Consider the following 14,712-nt stretch of genomic DNA (forward strand, 5'->3'; position numbering starts at 1 on the left):
GCTACTGTTCGGCTTCTCTTCTCGGCAAATCGGGCCGAAGGGCTGCGGGTTCTCGTTTGCTGTTCGGAATTTTCCTCGCACAGTGGGAAAACCCATTGGCCACACTTTCGTTCAGTTTGGGTTACCATTTTCTCATTACTTCCATTCCTTTTCGAGTGTAAAGGTGGAATGGTTTTTAGGAGATCTTAACGTTTTTTTCTTTTTGTTTTTATTTCCACCTAGTGTTTTACATCCTTATCCGCTACCCCCTCTCCACAGACACACACACGCGCGCTGTGCGGAGAGGGGAGGCTGGGTGATTAAATATGTGCTAAAAATATTTTACCTATAAACACGGAACAAAATTAAAAACACGTTGAACTTAAACTCAAACGATGACCCTCTTAACTGTTTAAATGGTACCAGTTAATGTTGCATTGAATATCATGATGCGGTGACGAGCATAGGAAAATGGGGGGGGGGGGGGGGGGGGTTTGCACGAAAGCATGGCAGCGATAGCGGGAAGCTAACAAGAACACGAACCGGCCGCTCCCGCCGCCCGATTGCCGTGCAGATCGACCCCACCATCGCCGTAGTCGTTCCGTTCCCAAAGTCCGTCCGTTTCCATAATCTGCGCAAAAAACAGAGCGAATTACATCAGCAAAAAATCCTTTCATAATACACCCCCTCTCCCATCCGTTTCCAACTTACCTTGCGCACCACCTCCTCGAATGCGTCCTTCACGCCCTCGCTCGTCTTCGCGGACGTTTCGATGAACATCATGCGGTGCTTCTTCGCGAACCGGAAGCCCTCCTCCCGCCCGATCGCCCGGTTCGGGTGGTCGATCTTGTTGCCCACCACCATCTTGGCCATGTTGTTGCGCGTGCCGTAAATTTCCAGCTCGTTCAGCCACGACTCGAGCTTCTGGAACGTGTCAGGCTTGGTGACGTCGTACACGAGGATGGCCCCCTGCGCGTCCCGGTAGTAGCTGGGCGTCAGGGTGCGAAACCGCTCCTGGCCGGCCGTGTCCCAGATCGCCAGCTTCACCTTCACCCCGTCCAAGTCGAGCATCTTCGTCTTGAAGTCGACCCCGATCGTGAGCGCCTGATCGCTGTCGAAGTCGTTCTCTGTAAAGCGTAGCATAAGACTACGGAAGAAAGGGGTGGGGGTATCAAGGGCAAACACAACACCAATCATATGGTAAGTGCGCCATTCGCGGAGTGAAAGAGGAACCATGACGTCATTGTTTACATGTTTTTTGGGTCCGATTACTCACTGTACGTGGAGCCCGGGAGCTGGCCCGGGAGCTCCAGCACAAACGGAGGGAGGGAAAAATAAGAAAACATACCTAGATTTTCCAACTCCGCTTTCGCCGATTATTAATATCTTGAACGTTGCCAGAATGCGATCCGAATCCATGACGATGTGTTGTTGTCGTTGTTGCTGTTTGTGCGAGCTTTGGTGCGTTTTTCTTCACGGAAGGGTGCGGCGGCGATCCTGCACCGCTAATCACAGCTTGTACAATTGGGTTGGGGAAATAAAATGCACACGCACAAAAAACAATAAAGAAATCTACAACAAACGGAGAAAGAAGGTCGTTTTCGACCGTGTAGTTCCGTGTTTTTTCTGCGTGCTTGCCTTCCCTTTTGTAGAACGTATCTGATACACACACAGGTCCGAAAAAAACAACAAAGCGAATCAGACGGATGATTTTGACATCACCGACACGGATGCTGTCAGCTGTGGGCACAAAATGCTGCTTGGGAATGGATGGAAATAATTTACAGTGTACTGAGAGTGGAATTTATTTAAACCCTGTCACTGGCAACCAAAAAAAAACAAAAAAAAAACTTCATCTTCCAGGCAACCGGGCTACCCGGGTAGCCTGCGATTTTGGAGGCTTATAACTATTGAATGCGTAATCCAATATTTATGCCGTGTTCTGATGAAAATTGAGTAAACTAATCTAGTTTCTATAACAGTGCATAGATTGATTCAACTTGCTACCGTTTTTATGTTATAGAAAATTTTCATAGCAAAATGACTCTAATAGTTTAGAGAACTGAAAATTACACACCTAGCATAAATTTTGTAGATTTGTTTTTATGAGTAATAAAAAAAGGAGTTTCCACTCGAATAAAAGCCCTACCAGTATTAAACGGTTTTGAAGGCACTAAGAAGGCATTTACAGCGTTTACCAGTCCCATAAACAACTGTCCACTTGTTTAGAACAATAGTCGTTTTGAATAGACACCGCTGTCTACCGCTTGTTAACATGTCAGATGGTGTAAGCTACTCTTGTCCAATTTAATAACACATCACACACAATAACACGCCTTCGATTGCACAACGCTTAGATTCGGCACGGTTTCTTGTGGTTGTTGCAGTATCAACAAAATTTATATTTTGATTTACAGTCTGTTCTCGAGTTACACGGTTCTCGACTTACACGGATTCGGAGATACGCGGTTTTCTAAATTTGACAGATTAAATGTCATATCAGTACAATTTGCTTCAAGTTAGGTATAAATGGCATTTTGGCTAACAAATTGAAACCGCTTAAAAGCCAGAAATATTAGAATTTTCTGCACGAATTATCTCAAATAAATGATAAAGTGTATAAAAGAACTAAATTAAATCAAAAACTCCGAGTAATCAATAGTATTTTAGTCAAAATACGTGAAATTCGACATACGCGGATATTCGACCCAAGCGCCACAGATTAAGCTTAAACGACTGGAAAATTGAATATCCATAGAAAAAAAAAATGAAAGCTCTACAGCTTCGTTGGTTTGATCAATAGATGGCGTATTACAACTCATCATTATATTGCTATCCTTTTCTTGAAATGTGTTTCGACAAGTTTCATCTTATTCATGACCTATATAGCCTTATAACTTTCTGAGCAAAAATCTATATGAATGGTTGTGTGGTCAGATACGTGGGTATCAACACCAACGACCATTACTCAAAACTCACTTGCTTCAGTGCTGGTGGTTTCCGTTGGAGTTTAGTATTTAAACAATCGTATCGCCGTTCTAGTTCTAGCGATGCATAACTTCAATGTGAAACCATACAACAGTACAGGCGGTCCCCGAGATACACGGTACCTCTTATACGCGGATTCGGAGATTTGACGCGGTTTTCTAAATTTGACAGTTCTTTGAGCAAATTGTACTGATTTGACACATCAATTGCAAATTGCCAAATAATTTCCGTTTTGATCGAATGTTAAAAACTATTTCAAAAGGTTTAAAACAGTTATATTCAGTCAGAATCATATCAAATAATTCATAAAGTGACTAAAACCGCCCCCTACTTGCAAAATTACACGAAAATTTGTGATATTTTAGCTGGAAATCACGAGATTCGACTTACGCGGAAATTCGAGATACGCGGTATTTTGCGGCCGTTTTCGGTCCCCATTAACCGTGTATCTCGGGGACCGCCTGTACAGAGGAAATGAGAAAGCTCTCCTCCAAGCGATGAAGCTCAACTGGTTGGGGTATCCCACCAACAGAGAGCGCCACCAGCTTTTTCGCTATTTTTAGAATGCATGAGTCGTTTGCCGTCTGCTAAACGAAGTCTTTCTATATTCCGTTTAAGTAGAGAACTTGAGTCGTTTAGAAGCCGTTTAGTGGTCGTTTAGTGTATTTGTGGAACTTGGGAAGTTACGCGGATTCGTCGGGAACGCAGAAACCGCGTAACTTGGGAACAGACTGTATTGAAATGAATGGTTTGTACTGCATTTTGCTACATGGGTACAACACCATCGATCATTATTCAAATCTCACTTGCTTCTGTACAAATGGTACACATTGGAGTTTAGTATTTAAACAATCGTATCACCGTTATAGTTCTAGCGATGCATAACTTTAATGCGAAACCATATAGCAGTATAGAGGGAAGGAGAAAACTCTCAAAGCAAGGAAAGCGCTCCGCTGGTTGGGTATCCCAACAACAGATGGCGCCACCAGCTTTGTTTTTGCTATTTTTAGAATGCATCAGTCGTTTACCGGCTGCTAAGAGAAGCATTTCTATATTCCGTTTAAGTAGAGAGCTTTAGTCGTTTAGAACCCGTTTAGTGGTCGTTTAGTGGATTTGTGGCTCTTGGGAGGTCATGATTGGATAAAGCTTGTCGAAACACATTGCAAGAAAAGGACAGCAATATAATGATGAGTAATAATACGCCATCTATTGAGCAAACCAGAAGCTATGGAAAAATCTGATGCTCAGGACAAAAACAGAGTTAAAATGTATCACAAAATATAATTTCAATTACATTTTATTTTTTATACTAAAATGTTAAAGTCTAAACTTACTCAAAAACAGAACGAAAAGCCGTTCACCCTGCCGATATCGCTGCAAAATGCCACTTGGGAAACGTCCCGTCGAGGTAAATTCTAGAAATCAGTTTGACAGTTATCTCCCCCCACCAACATTCGCGCTGTCAAACGCACGAGGAGGTTCGGAAGAAAAATTTTCCAAACAATTGCATCATAACTTGCTCCAGCGTTGAACCGTGCGTGCGGATCCCACAAAATCCCAAGTGCGTGTACGTGCGTGTGTGTGTGTTACCGAAAACCGACCCCACAGAAAGAAACGAAAATGCTGAAGGCAGCCAGATATTTGTCCCGCACGTTGGTGGAAAACCACAGTTTGCTACAAAATGTAAGTAGAGTTTGGTTGCTAGGGAGCCGCTATCGAGCCTCCGTGCCGGTCGTGTTCGCGATCCGGAACAATCTTGCACTGCTGGTGGTGGCGCAGATTGTGAGGTTAGAAAACATGGGGAGGGCTTGTGTAACAGGGCTCGCTCTCCCTATCATGCGAGAAGGGGGTCGCACAACTTTCGATGGAAAGGAATTGTTGTATGAATTGGAATAATATGTGTACATTTAAATTAAAGTCTTTAATTTCGTCTCATTGCTCAATCTCATGCAACTAACACAAGCTCTACCGTTCGATCATTTCTATTACAGGGACGAGCATTGCCCAACAATGTGCTGGCCCGGTTCAAGTAAGTATGATGAAATACTGCGTGAGCAAGATAGATTAAGGAGGAAGTGGTGCCGAAGTGCACATGACACCCGGTTGCGAAACTAATTTCAAACGGGATGTTATTACAATATTGCAACATCGAGACAGGAAACTGCAGTGAAAATAGGCATTTTGAAACATAACGCGTAGTTAGGCAGTGCGGGCTGACTTGCTGGTGCGTAATTAGGAGAAGGGTTAGCTGATCGAAGAAGTATGTAGTTGCCGATATGCTGCGGTGGTGTTGCTGCGTAGAACGTTCTAGATTGCAGGTGTACCCTGCTGCATCCTGGCAACTGTGATGTACGTTTGTAAAAATAGGCTTACAGGAATGGTTAATTGTGACCTGACGTTTAGGATTTAATGTTCATCTGTTGACCTTGACCATGACTAACTGCACAATGACGTAAATTCGGTTCGAACCATGAGGGTATGTTGTGCCGGCAAGCTCTTTAAATGAAAACGTGTATCTTCTGTCCACAAATGTCCCAAGCTCTAACAAAGAATGGTTTAGAAAGGATTTATGAATAGGTTGAACCCCCCTTCCCTCTTGCTTCCGCTCACAACTGTCCTGTCTCATCTCCCTATTTACAGATCGGAACAGGTCAAGGGTGCAGTTATCGGTATCGATCTCGGCACCACCAACTCGTGCGTCGCCGTGATGGAGGGCAAAAATGCCAAAGTCATCGAGAATGCGGAGGGCGCCCGTACCACCCCGTCCCATGTGGCGTTCACCAAGGACGGCGAACGGTTGGTGGGCATGCCGGCCAAACGCCAGGCCGTCACCAACTCAGCCAACACATTCTACGCCACCAAGCGACTGATCGGCCGCCGGTTCGATGACGCCGAAATCAAGAAAGATCTCGCCAACCTGTCCTACAAGGTGGTGAAGGCGTCGAACGGTGACGCGTGGGTGCAGGGCAGCGACGGCAAGGTGTACTCGCCCAGCCAGATCGGTGCGTTCGTGCTGATGAAGATGCGCGAAACGGCAGAAGCGTACCTGAACACACCGGTCAAGAATGCGGTCATTACGGTGCCGGCGTACTTCAACGATTCCCAGCGCCAGGCGACGAAGGATGCGGGACAGATTGCGGGCCTGAACGTGCTGCGCGTGATTAACGAGCCGACGGCGGCCGCGCTCGCGTACGGTATGGACAAGAGCGAGGACAAAATCATTGCGGTGTACGATCTGGGCGGTGGTACGTTCGACATTTCCGTGCTCGAGATCCAGAAGGGTGTGTTCGAGGTGAAGTCCACCAACGGCGACACGCTGCTGGGCGGTGAGGACTTTGACAACCACATCCTGAACTATCTGGCGGCCGAGTTCAAGAAGGACCAGGGCATCGACATCAAGAAGGACGCGATGGCGATGCAGCGGCTGAAGGAGGCGGCCGAGAAGGCCAAGTGTGAGCTGTCCTCGTCGGTGCAGACGGATATCAACCTGCCCTACCTGACGATGGATGCGTCCGGGCCGAAGCATTTGAACCTGAAGCTGACGCGTGCGAAGCTGGAAACGCTCGTGGGCGATTTGATCAAGCGCACGATCGCACCGTGCCAGAAGGCAATGTCCGATGCGGAGGTGAGCAAGTCGGACATTGGCGAGGTGCTGCTGGTCGGTGGTATGACGCGCATGCCCAAGGTCCAGTCGCTCGTGCAGGAAGTGTTCGGCCGGCAGCCATCGCGCGCGGTCAACCCGGATGAGGCGGTCGCTGTGGGTGCGGCCGTGCAGGGCGGTGTGCTGGCGGGTGATGTGACGGATGTGCTGCTGCTCGACGTGACGCCCCTATCGCTCGGTATCGAAACGCTGGGCGGTGTGTTTACCCGGCTCATTAACCGCAACACGACCATTCCGACGAAGAAATCGCAAGTCTTCTCCACGGCGGCGGACGGCCAGACGCAGGTAGAGATTAAGGTGCACCAGGGTGAGCGTGAGATGGCGTCGGACAACAAGATGCTGGGGTCGTTTACGCTCGTCGGCATTCCGCCGGCACCGCGCGGTGTGCCACAGATTGAGGTTGTGTTCGATATCGATGCGAACGGTATTGTGCACGTGTCGGCGAGGGACAAGGGAACGGGCAAGGAGCAACAGAGTGAGTATTTGCCCCGGGGGGGGGGGGGGGGGGGGGAGGACATCATTCTAAATTTGCAATTATTGAAATCTAATGAATAATTTCGTTTTTTTTGTGAATGCCCACAGTCGTCATCCAATCGTCAGGCGGTCTGAGCAAGGACGAAATCGAAAACATGATCAAGAACGCGGAACAGTACGCACAGGCCGACAAACAGAAGAAGGACCGCATCGAGGCGGTCAACCAGGCGGAGGGTATCGTGCACGATACGGAAACGAAGATGGAAGAGTTCAAGGATCAGCTACCAAAGGAAGAGGTAGGAGAACGAATCATTTGAGTTTGAATTTTAACACAAATTAATCAATTTTTTCACCTATTTTCCTGCAGTGCGACAAACTGCGTGAAGAAATTGCCAAGGTGCGAGAAATTTTGGCCAACAAGGAGGAGGCCGACCCGGAGGAGGTGCGCAAAACGACCAGCGCGCTGCAGCAGTCGTCCCTGAAGCTCTTCGAAATGGCGTACAAAAAGGTAATGCTTTCTTTGCTTTCTTTTTAGACGAATTAACGGGGCAAAAGAAGGCTTTTTTTATTAAAAATTCAAATATTCTTGCTTACAGATGGCATCCGAGCGCGAGGGTAGCAGCGGTAGCAGTAGCGGAAGCAGCAGTAGCACCGGCTCGGAGGAAGCGGAAAAGAAGGAGAACAAAAACTAAAAGAGCCACCCCCAAAAGACTCAAACCACCACCAAGCAAACCCCCCATCACTCCAGCTAAACAAAAAGGAAAATAATAAGGCATACAAACCACCACATAAACACAAAAAGGAAAGGATTATAGGTATAACTGTAACTGTAGCGTTTAAACCTCCGTCGAAAATCGATTTGTGTAATAAGTGCTGCGTAAGAATTCTATTTTGAATTGCACTGCTGCAAAGCACAACATCCCTCGCTCAGAATAAACACACAACTCTGTGTCTGTGGAAAGGAAGTGATTGATTGTCAAAATCTATCACCACCGTAAAATACACAGCAGCTACTACACGGATGTGATAATTATTTGCGCGCAAGCAGTTGATTTTGCGGAGAAATTTCCTTTATCATCTCTTTCACTTTTCGCAATCCTCCAGAGCGGGAGAGAGAGAGATACACACTGACCCAGTGAACTGCAGCATTATCTCGTTTAACCTTCCTTCCCCGAGCAGAGCTAGAATGTGTGTGGTGCAATCGCGCTTGTTTAAGCGGAATGAGTTCGTTAATAAGAATTCTTTCAAATGGCCAGAGACCCTGAGACAAAAAAAGGGCATGTAAAATTGCGTAGTGTTATCGGTAGTGTTAATTATAACTTTCTGCCTGCTGCTCCACTTGTGAACACCGGAGAGAGAGAGCAGCTTCTCCCCAGGAGCGCAGGATTAAAATCACAAAGAAATTATGATGCAAAAAGTTAAATAGTAAAGAGCATTTTATTAGGGGGAAAAGGGGGATGACGAGAGACAGAGAGAGGTCCCACTTTAGGTTCAAGCTGAAGCGGAGGGCTTCGTCGTCATTGGCCCTTTTTCCTCTACTATTATATTACACGGAAAAGCAACATATGTTTGTGCTTTCGATTTAGCGCTTAATTGTCAACAACTACAATAAAGATAAAACTTGCAGTTTTTTAGTTGTGTAGAATAACAGTGAGTAGGAAATTTTGTGTTTTTTTGTTTGTCTTCTTTAAGACCATCAGCAGCAGCAAGCAAGCACGGGGAGAGAGGGCAATGAATTTTACCTTCGTAGTGTTTTAGTGATTTTTTTGTTCTTTTCAAACTCGTTGGCAATAAATGGATAACATTTTAAAGGAATATAACTAAAATTGTTGCTTTTTATTGGTCTATAAATGCATTGTCGTTCGTTTTCTCTTATAGGAATCAAGTTGATCCGAGGATTTGCTGAGTTCATCGGTCTTCAAGAGGCACAAAAAGGAGACATTGAAAAGAAGATGTTATAGCATTATCCAGGAGCGAAGAATTGGCTAAAACAACCTAAAAAATAAAGGCCAAGATTACATGTACACGTGTAATAGATATGCAAAATATTTAGATTTTCATGAATCTTGAGATTCATAAGAATCATGTAATTCATGTAATTTGAGTCGCGATTCGAAACACTCTTCATTGAAGGTTCGTATAAATGAATCTTTACGAATGATTCATGAAGCACAACACTTACAAGATCCCAACGTACTTCATTATTCTTTTGAGAAGGTTTCTTGATATGAATTATTTTCTATTTTAAGACATTTCGCTCACGAATCGAATCATGTAACCGAATATTAAGAGTCATGTATCTTTCTATTTGCTTGAACCATCAACTAAGAAAGTTTTTCGGGCGGTTCTTTCGTCATGATTGGAAAGAATAAAGGAAAGTATTAAAAAAGGGCATTATATGAAGTATCCGGAATTGTTTAACATCTTGTTGCATGTTCTCTTAACTGTTCAACTAACTCAACTGAATCAGAATGAAGCTTGAAATTGAGTTTTTTTTTCTTAATTTCAATCTAAAAGCTTTAGATTCTTGAATCGGTATATACTCATGAATCTTTAAATAACCTTAAATCTATTGATATAAATGAATCAATAGAGATTTATTAATCTTTAAAGAATCGTGTTTCTACTCGGATTCGTGATTTGAGATTCAAATCATTCATCACAGTGTACATTCATTCATATACGAGAGAATCACTAAGCACGACACTAACAAGATCCCAACGTACTTTATTCTTTTGAGAAGATTCATTGATATGAATCATTTTTTATTTAAAGTGATTTCGCTCTCGAATCGAGCCAAGAAACCAATTATTCTGAGTGGTTCTTTTGACATGATTGGAAAGAAGAAAAGAAACTATGAAAAATGTTTATTATTTAAATTATCTGGAATTCATTAACACCCTGCTGCAGCATAATATCTCAACTGCTTAATTAATTCGATGAATTTCACTAAATCAGAATGAATCTTAAAAATGAATATTTGAATTTGTATCTCAAATCTTGAGATTTGATTCGAGAATCGAATCGCTCATTACTGAATATTCATATGAACGATTCTAAACGAAAGAATCACGAAGCAACAACGTATATTTGAATTTTGAATGATTTGTGAATCGCTGAATTCATTGCGATATTCTTACCCAACAAATCCAATTCATTTGATTCCCTTTAAAGACTCATTTAGATACATGAATCTGAATCCAAGATACGCTCAATACAAAGTAGAGTCACTAAATCCTGATTCGGAGACACAAACAACCCAAATTTACAGCGTCTAGTACAAAATTGTCAGTCAGAAAATACCAGTAAATCAGTAAAATAAACGATCAATGCAAAACCCCATTAGTAGACAGCCTGCATTTTAATAAAACACAATCATAACTCGTAAATTTTGAAAAAGAACATCATTTATTAACATTAATATGTGATGGAAAGAAATGTATTGCGCAGTGCAGCTTAGCTGTACCTTGTTACCACCGAAACTTACTAGGTAAGTGAAAAAAATATATTTAAAAAACCTTCAGCTGAGGCCACTTCAAAGAGGGCTTTCCCTTGAACTGCCCATTCTCCTCAGTTACACTTCAAAAACTTTCAGTCAGAACAAAATCAAGTAATAATCGCACTACACGACTACTGAACAAAATAGTTCCCTTCTTATCGCCCCTCATCACCCTTATCAACTATGGTTGGCAGCACGCGGGCGGGGTTTACTTTACATTCACTTTCACCCGGCTGTACGCATTGCCGACGACGCCCCGCAGATTCCAGATGTTCGCGAACGATTCCGGCTGCGTGTTGTAGTTACTGTCGACCGCTTTCGAAACGATCTCGAGCGATGCCCCGCGCTGCCCCTTCGGTACCGGAATTTTTGCCGTCCACAGTGACCACGACCAGTGCCGCCCTGGCCCAGTACCCTTCTCACTCTCGTCCAACGTTGCCACCGTCCACGTTTTCCCACCATCCGCCGTCAGATCAACGCGCACAATCTCCGACCCACCGCCGGACCAAGCGTACCCCCGCACCGTCACGTATCCGTCCTTTTCCACCTGCACCGTCTCTCCGCTGGCCGGTGTACAGATGGCGGACGTGACGGGCATGTTCTGTATCGCCGGTGCACTCTTAAAATCGACCGTATCCCAATCCGTGCTGGGGCTGAAGGATTTGTAATCATTCTGCTGCCAGTGGGAGGAACTTTCCGCCCGCGACACCACAATCCGGCCCAACCATTTCACGTTGCGCGATCCAACCACCCCTGGGACAATCACGCGCACCGGGAAGCCATGATCGCGGTTCAACGGTTGACCGTTCATCTCGTACGCCAGTATCACGTCGCCCCGCGGGTCCATCGCTTTGGCCAGTGGAATGGACGCACCGTACGGTGTGCTGGTTGGGTCCGTATCGAGCCCTTCGAACTGTACGTGACCCTCTTCATCGCCCTCCTTTACGCCCATGTCCCGCAGGACATCGCAAAGTCGTGCACCGGTCCACTGCGCATTGCCGACGGCTGAAGCACCCCACGGCAGTCCCTTGATCGGTTTGACCTCCATCATTTCACTTCGTCGATTGCCCCCACACATAATCGTTGCCGTGACGGTGTGCTTCGGGTACTTGAGAAGATCCGGAAAGCGAATCGTTTTACTCCGGCCCGTCTTTTCGTTCTCCATCTCCAGCTCGTAGCTTTTAATGTCCACCTCTGGCACCGGGAGATGGTTGCGGACGTAGAAAAATTCACTAAAATATAAAAACAACGTTAAAAATTGGGATTTAAATGAGATGACAGTTCATCGCTTACTTCGGCGTCAAGAAACTGTCCACCAGCACGGACGCCGGTGGTTCCGCGTTGAACGGTTTCTGTGTTGCAGGCTTCAGAATCGGATGGCGCTTCGGTTCCGCAGACCAGGGATCGTGCAGGTCCTTCGTACTGACCACATCATCCGCCCGCAGATTACCGATGCGGTACGATTCCAGCAACGTTAGCACCTCCTTCGTGTTGTGCTGCTGGAAGATGTGCCAGAACGGGTCGATGGCACCGCCGGCCGCCAGCATCACCTTATCGCTGCCCGGGTGCTTCGGCACGAAGGAGGTTATGTCGTACACGCCGACCCCGTACGTTACCCAGATGCCGGCCGAAGGACCGTTGTGCTTCACAATCTCGTCCATCGTGTATTCGGGCAGGTCTTTGCGCACGGTGTCGTGTGCTCTGCGGATTTCTTCCAGTGATGATGCTTCCTTTGCGTACACACTGTTGCTGTCTTTCTCTGCAAAGAGGAGGGAGAAAGATGGAATTTTAATATTAAAGGGACCAGTTCTTTTCTATGTAGCAAAAAAACCTTAAAATTAAAGGTTAAAGCTGACGATCAGATTTTTTGGACTTTTCCACCCTCCGTATTCTTCAATTCAACTGAAGTACAGCTTGGTGCGATTGGTTACTAGGCAACCTTCTACAGGTACATGGATTTTCTTGCCTCAGTCGTAGTTCCTCTCTATTGTTCTGACATTCATAACTATGCTTTCCTTGGCATATCTAACCCTAACAGTACAGCCAATGCTTGTTTAATTAGTTCCATAATTGCTTTTTAATCTATCTAATTACCCCAACATTCTTATCTCATCTCTTTGCCATTTCAATTAATTCGCATTCAAATATAGGGGGAAAGTGGTCCATCCCACGACCAACACCCCCCACTCCCTATTGTAACCACGTCAAGCAAAAGATTGGCAGCAAACCAGCAGACAAGCAAGCAAAAAGCAACACGTACTTATCTTCTCCGTTATCAAGTATGTCAATAACGATCCACCGAAGATGACGGCGGCTGTCGCCGATAGCGGCGTACTATCAGCCGGCCGGTTTCCACCCCTTCCACCGCCGCCACCACCTGATTGATGCTGTCGTTCATGGTGAAGTGATCGAGTTTGCACAGTGCCACCGTCGATGCTGGTTGCATTATCCGCAAGTGAAATCACACGGCACGAGGCAGATTGCAACAAAAGACGGTGCCTAAAAAGAGAGAAGCAGAAAAAAGACGACACACAAATTATCAATTTTTTTGTTTGCAATTCTTCTGCAATGGCGAACATCACCTCCCTTTACTCGTACCTGTTTGAGGCGAGAATGCGTCTGACAAACATGGTCTAGTGGCTGCGCTCTTCCCGTTGCTATGTAACAAACCGGTTTCTTCGAGCGAAACGATGTCGTCTCATCCAATTTGGGCACTTGGATTAAATGAAGCTGAACCACAACAGCAACAACAAGTGTTGAGGTACGCGCTTTTTGACGATGCGTATGCTGCTGCGTGTACGCTGTAACTGGGACGGGGCGCGTTGTTTGCGCCTCAACCTATACCTGCCCACAACGCGGCACAGGTATGCTGTTGTCGCGGTTTATGTTTTCGTTCTGCTACGATGAAATCTACAGCTGATAAGAGATAAAGTGTTTTCTTTTGCGGGGTGTCTTGTTTTGGGGCCCGCTGTTTAATAGATTCTGTGGGGGAGGGCAGGTAACTTCGCAATCAAACCAATTAATCCACTTGAAATGCTCTGTGAAGGAGTTTGATATTGAGTTTTTTAACGATATAAGGGAGGGGGCACACCTCCAAGGATGCACACAACAATGTAAGTCTAATTTACTTTTTAAAACAAATCCGCAATATCTGGATTCTTGCTGTTCTTTTATCACTTTTTTATAACACTCTTTACACAAAATATTCGTACATTTAATTAAAAATAGTAATCCAAAACCAGAAATAGCCCGATTGCGATCGGTACGAAAACAACACCGCGATAGGGACTGACAGAACAGCTGAAAATCATCGTTATTTTTGTGCAAAACAAACCGCCATCGATAAGCGGCGGCTAGACGAGCCGGCAACATTCGAGCACCAGTGCACTGCTCGAATCGAGGGAGATTTGTTCGTTCGAGTAGCTGTAGGTGCAAAAAAGACACTTTTTTAGGAAATAACAGAAAAATCAGCGAATTTTGAGGACACATTTTTTGCAACCAAGAATAATTCCCTGGACCGACCAAGTCTTTATCGCAAAAGTATTGGTCACAAAGTTCTTGGTCGCAAACTTCTTGGTCGCAAACTTCTTGGTCGCAAACTTCATGATCGAAAAATTCTTGGTCGCAAAGATCTTGGTCGCAAAAATTTGGTCGCAAAGATCTTGGTCGCAAAACTCTTGGTCGTAAAATTCTTGGTCGCAAAATTGTTGGTCGCAAAATTCTTGGTCGCAAAATTCTTGGTCGCAAAATTCTTGATCGCAAAGCTCTTGATCGCAAAATTCTTGGTCACAAAATTCTTGGTTGCAATATTCTTGGTCGCAAACCTCTTGGTTGATTACAGATTGCAAAGATTGAAACCAAACTCACACATGACCATCGGCCACAAGTACATAGTGGGCACAACATTAAATTAAAATCATATCAACAACCCTTCATCACCAGCTCACCCCAACGCCGATGCGCCTCATATGCAGTCAATCCCCTTAGCGATGACCACGAGCAACCACGAGCAAGTATGCTTCGTTAACGGCCGGTACACACGCTCACGCTTTTATTCCTCCCGTGTTTATGATGCTGCTACTCCTGCCGCTGCCCTGTGGACATTTGCTCC

The 14,712-nt window shown here is 45.2% G+C and overlaps 3 protein-coding genes across 6 annotated transcripts; 1 reads left to right on the forward strand and 2 right to left on the reverse strand.

Annotated features, from left to right (window-relative positions):
• Positions 1-172: 172 nt before the first annotated feature.
• LOC1271081 (ras-related protein Rab-18-B) lies at positions 173-1,793 on the reverse strand. The gene is made up of 3 exons (XM_309827.5): positions 1,328-1,793; positions 691-1,126; positions 173-610 (listed from the first exon to the last, which is right to left on the reverse strand). The coding sequence occupies exons 1-3, from the start codon at positions 1,396-1,398 to the stop codon at positions 506-508; spliced, it is 612 nt and encodes a 203-aa protein (XP_309827.5). The 5' UTR covers positions 1,399-1,793; the 3' UTR covers positions 173-505.
• Positions 1,794-4,389: 2,596 nt separating this feature from the next.
• LOC1271080 (heat shock 70 kDa protein cognate 5) lies at positions 4,390-8,764 on the forward strand. Its single transcript, XM_061652980.1, has 6 exons — positions 4,390-4,650; positions 4,959-4,996; positions 5,608-7,103; positions 7,211-7,398; positions 7,470-7,610; positions 7,699-8,764. The coding sequence occupies exons 1-6, from the start codon at positions 4,588-4,590 to the stop codon at positions 7,792-7,794; spliced, it is 2,022 nt and encodes a 673-aa protein (XP_061508964.1). The 5' UTR covers positions 4,390-4,587; the 3' UTR covers positions 7,795-8,764.
• Positions 8,765-10,487: 1,723 nt separating this feature from the next.
• LOC1271079 (sulfite oxidase, mitochondrial) lies at positions 10,488-13,908 on the reverse strand. 4 transcript variants are annotated; one of them, XM_061657085.1, is made up of 5 exons: positions 13,730-13,908; positions 13,200-13,639; positions 12,862-13,100; positions 11,895-12,360; positions 10,488-11,833 (listed from the first exon to the last, which is right to left on the reverse strand). In XM_061657085.1, the coding sequence occupies exons 2-5, from the start codon at positions 13,229-13,231 to the stop codon at positions 10,810-10,812; spliced, it is 1,761 nt and encodes a 586-aa protein (XP_061513069.1). In that variant the 5' UTR covers positions 13,232-13,639; positions 13,730-13,908; the 3' UTR covers positions 10,488-10,809. The 4 variants fall into 4 exon arrangements, with proteins under 4 accessions (XP_061513069.1, XP_061513070.1, XP_061513071.1 ...); XM_061657086.1 differs by having other exon boundaries at positions 13,200-13,583; positions 13,730-13,905; XM_061657087.1 differs by having other exon boundaries at positions 13,200-13,517; positions 13,618-13,889.
• Positions 13,909-14,712: the final 804 nt, after the last annotated feature.

This window comes from Anopheles gambiae, chromosome 3 (assembly GCF_943734735.2).
Source record: "Anopheles gambiae chromosome 3, idAnoGambNW_F1_1, whole genome shotgun sequence".
NCBI lineage: Eukaryota > Metazoa > Arthropoda > Insecta > Diptera > Culicidae > Anopheles > Anopheles gambiae.

Coding starts and splice junctions, on each gene's coding strand:
- LOC1271081 (XM_309827.5), bottom strand. CDS start 1,398: ATGGATTCGGATCGCATTCTGGCAACGTTCAAGATATTAATAATCGGC. Junction 1,127..1,327: donor AGCGGAGTTGGAAAATCTAG/GTATGTTTTCTT, acceptor TTTCTTCCGTAG/TCTTATGCTACGCTTTACAG. Junction 611..690: donor TCGAGGAGGTGGTGCGCAAG/GTAAGTTGGAAA, acceptor TTTTTTGCGCAG/ATTATGGAAACGGACGGACT.
- LOC1271080 (XM_061652980.1), top strand. CDS start 4,588: ATGCTGAAGGCAGCCAGATATTTGTCCCGCACGTTGGTGGAAAACCAC. Junction 4,997..5,607: donor AATGTGCTGGCCCGGTTCAA/GTAAGTATGATG, acceptor CCCTATTTACAG/ATCGGAACAGGTCAAGGGTG. Junction 7,611..7,698: donor TCGAAATGGCGTACAAAAAG/GTAATGCTTTCT, acceptor TCTTGCTTACAG/ATGGCATCCGAGCGCGAGGG.
- LOC1271079 (XM_061657085.1), bottom strand. CDS start 13,231: ATGTTTGTCAGACGCATTCTCGCCTCAAACAG. Junction 12,361..12,861: donor CTTGATAACGGAGAAGATAA/GTACGTGTTGCT, acceptor TCCTCTTTGCAG/AGAAAGACAGCAACAGTGTG. Junction 11,834..11,894: donor GACAGTTTCTTGACGCCGAA/GTAAGCGATGAA, acceptor TTTATATTTTAG/TGAATTTTTCTACGTCCGCA.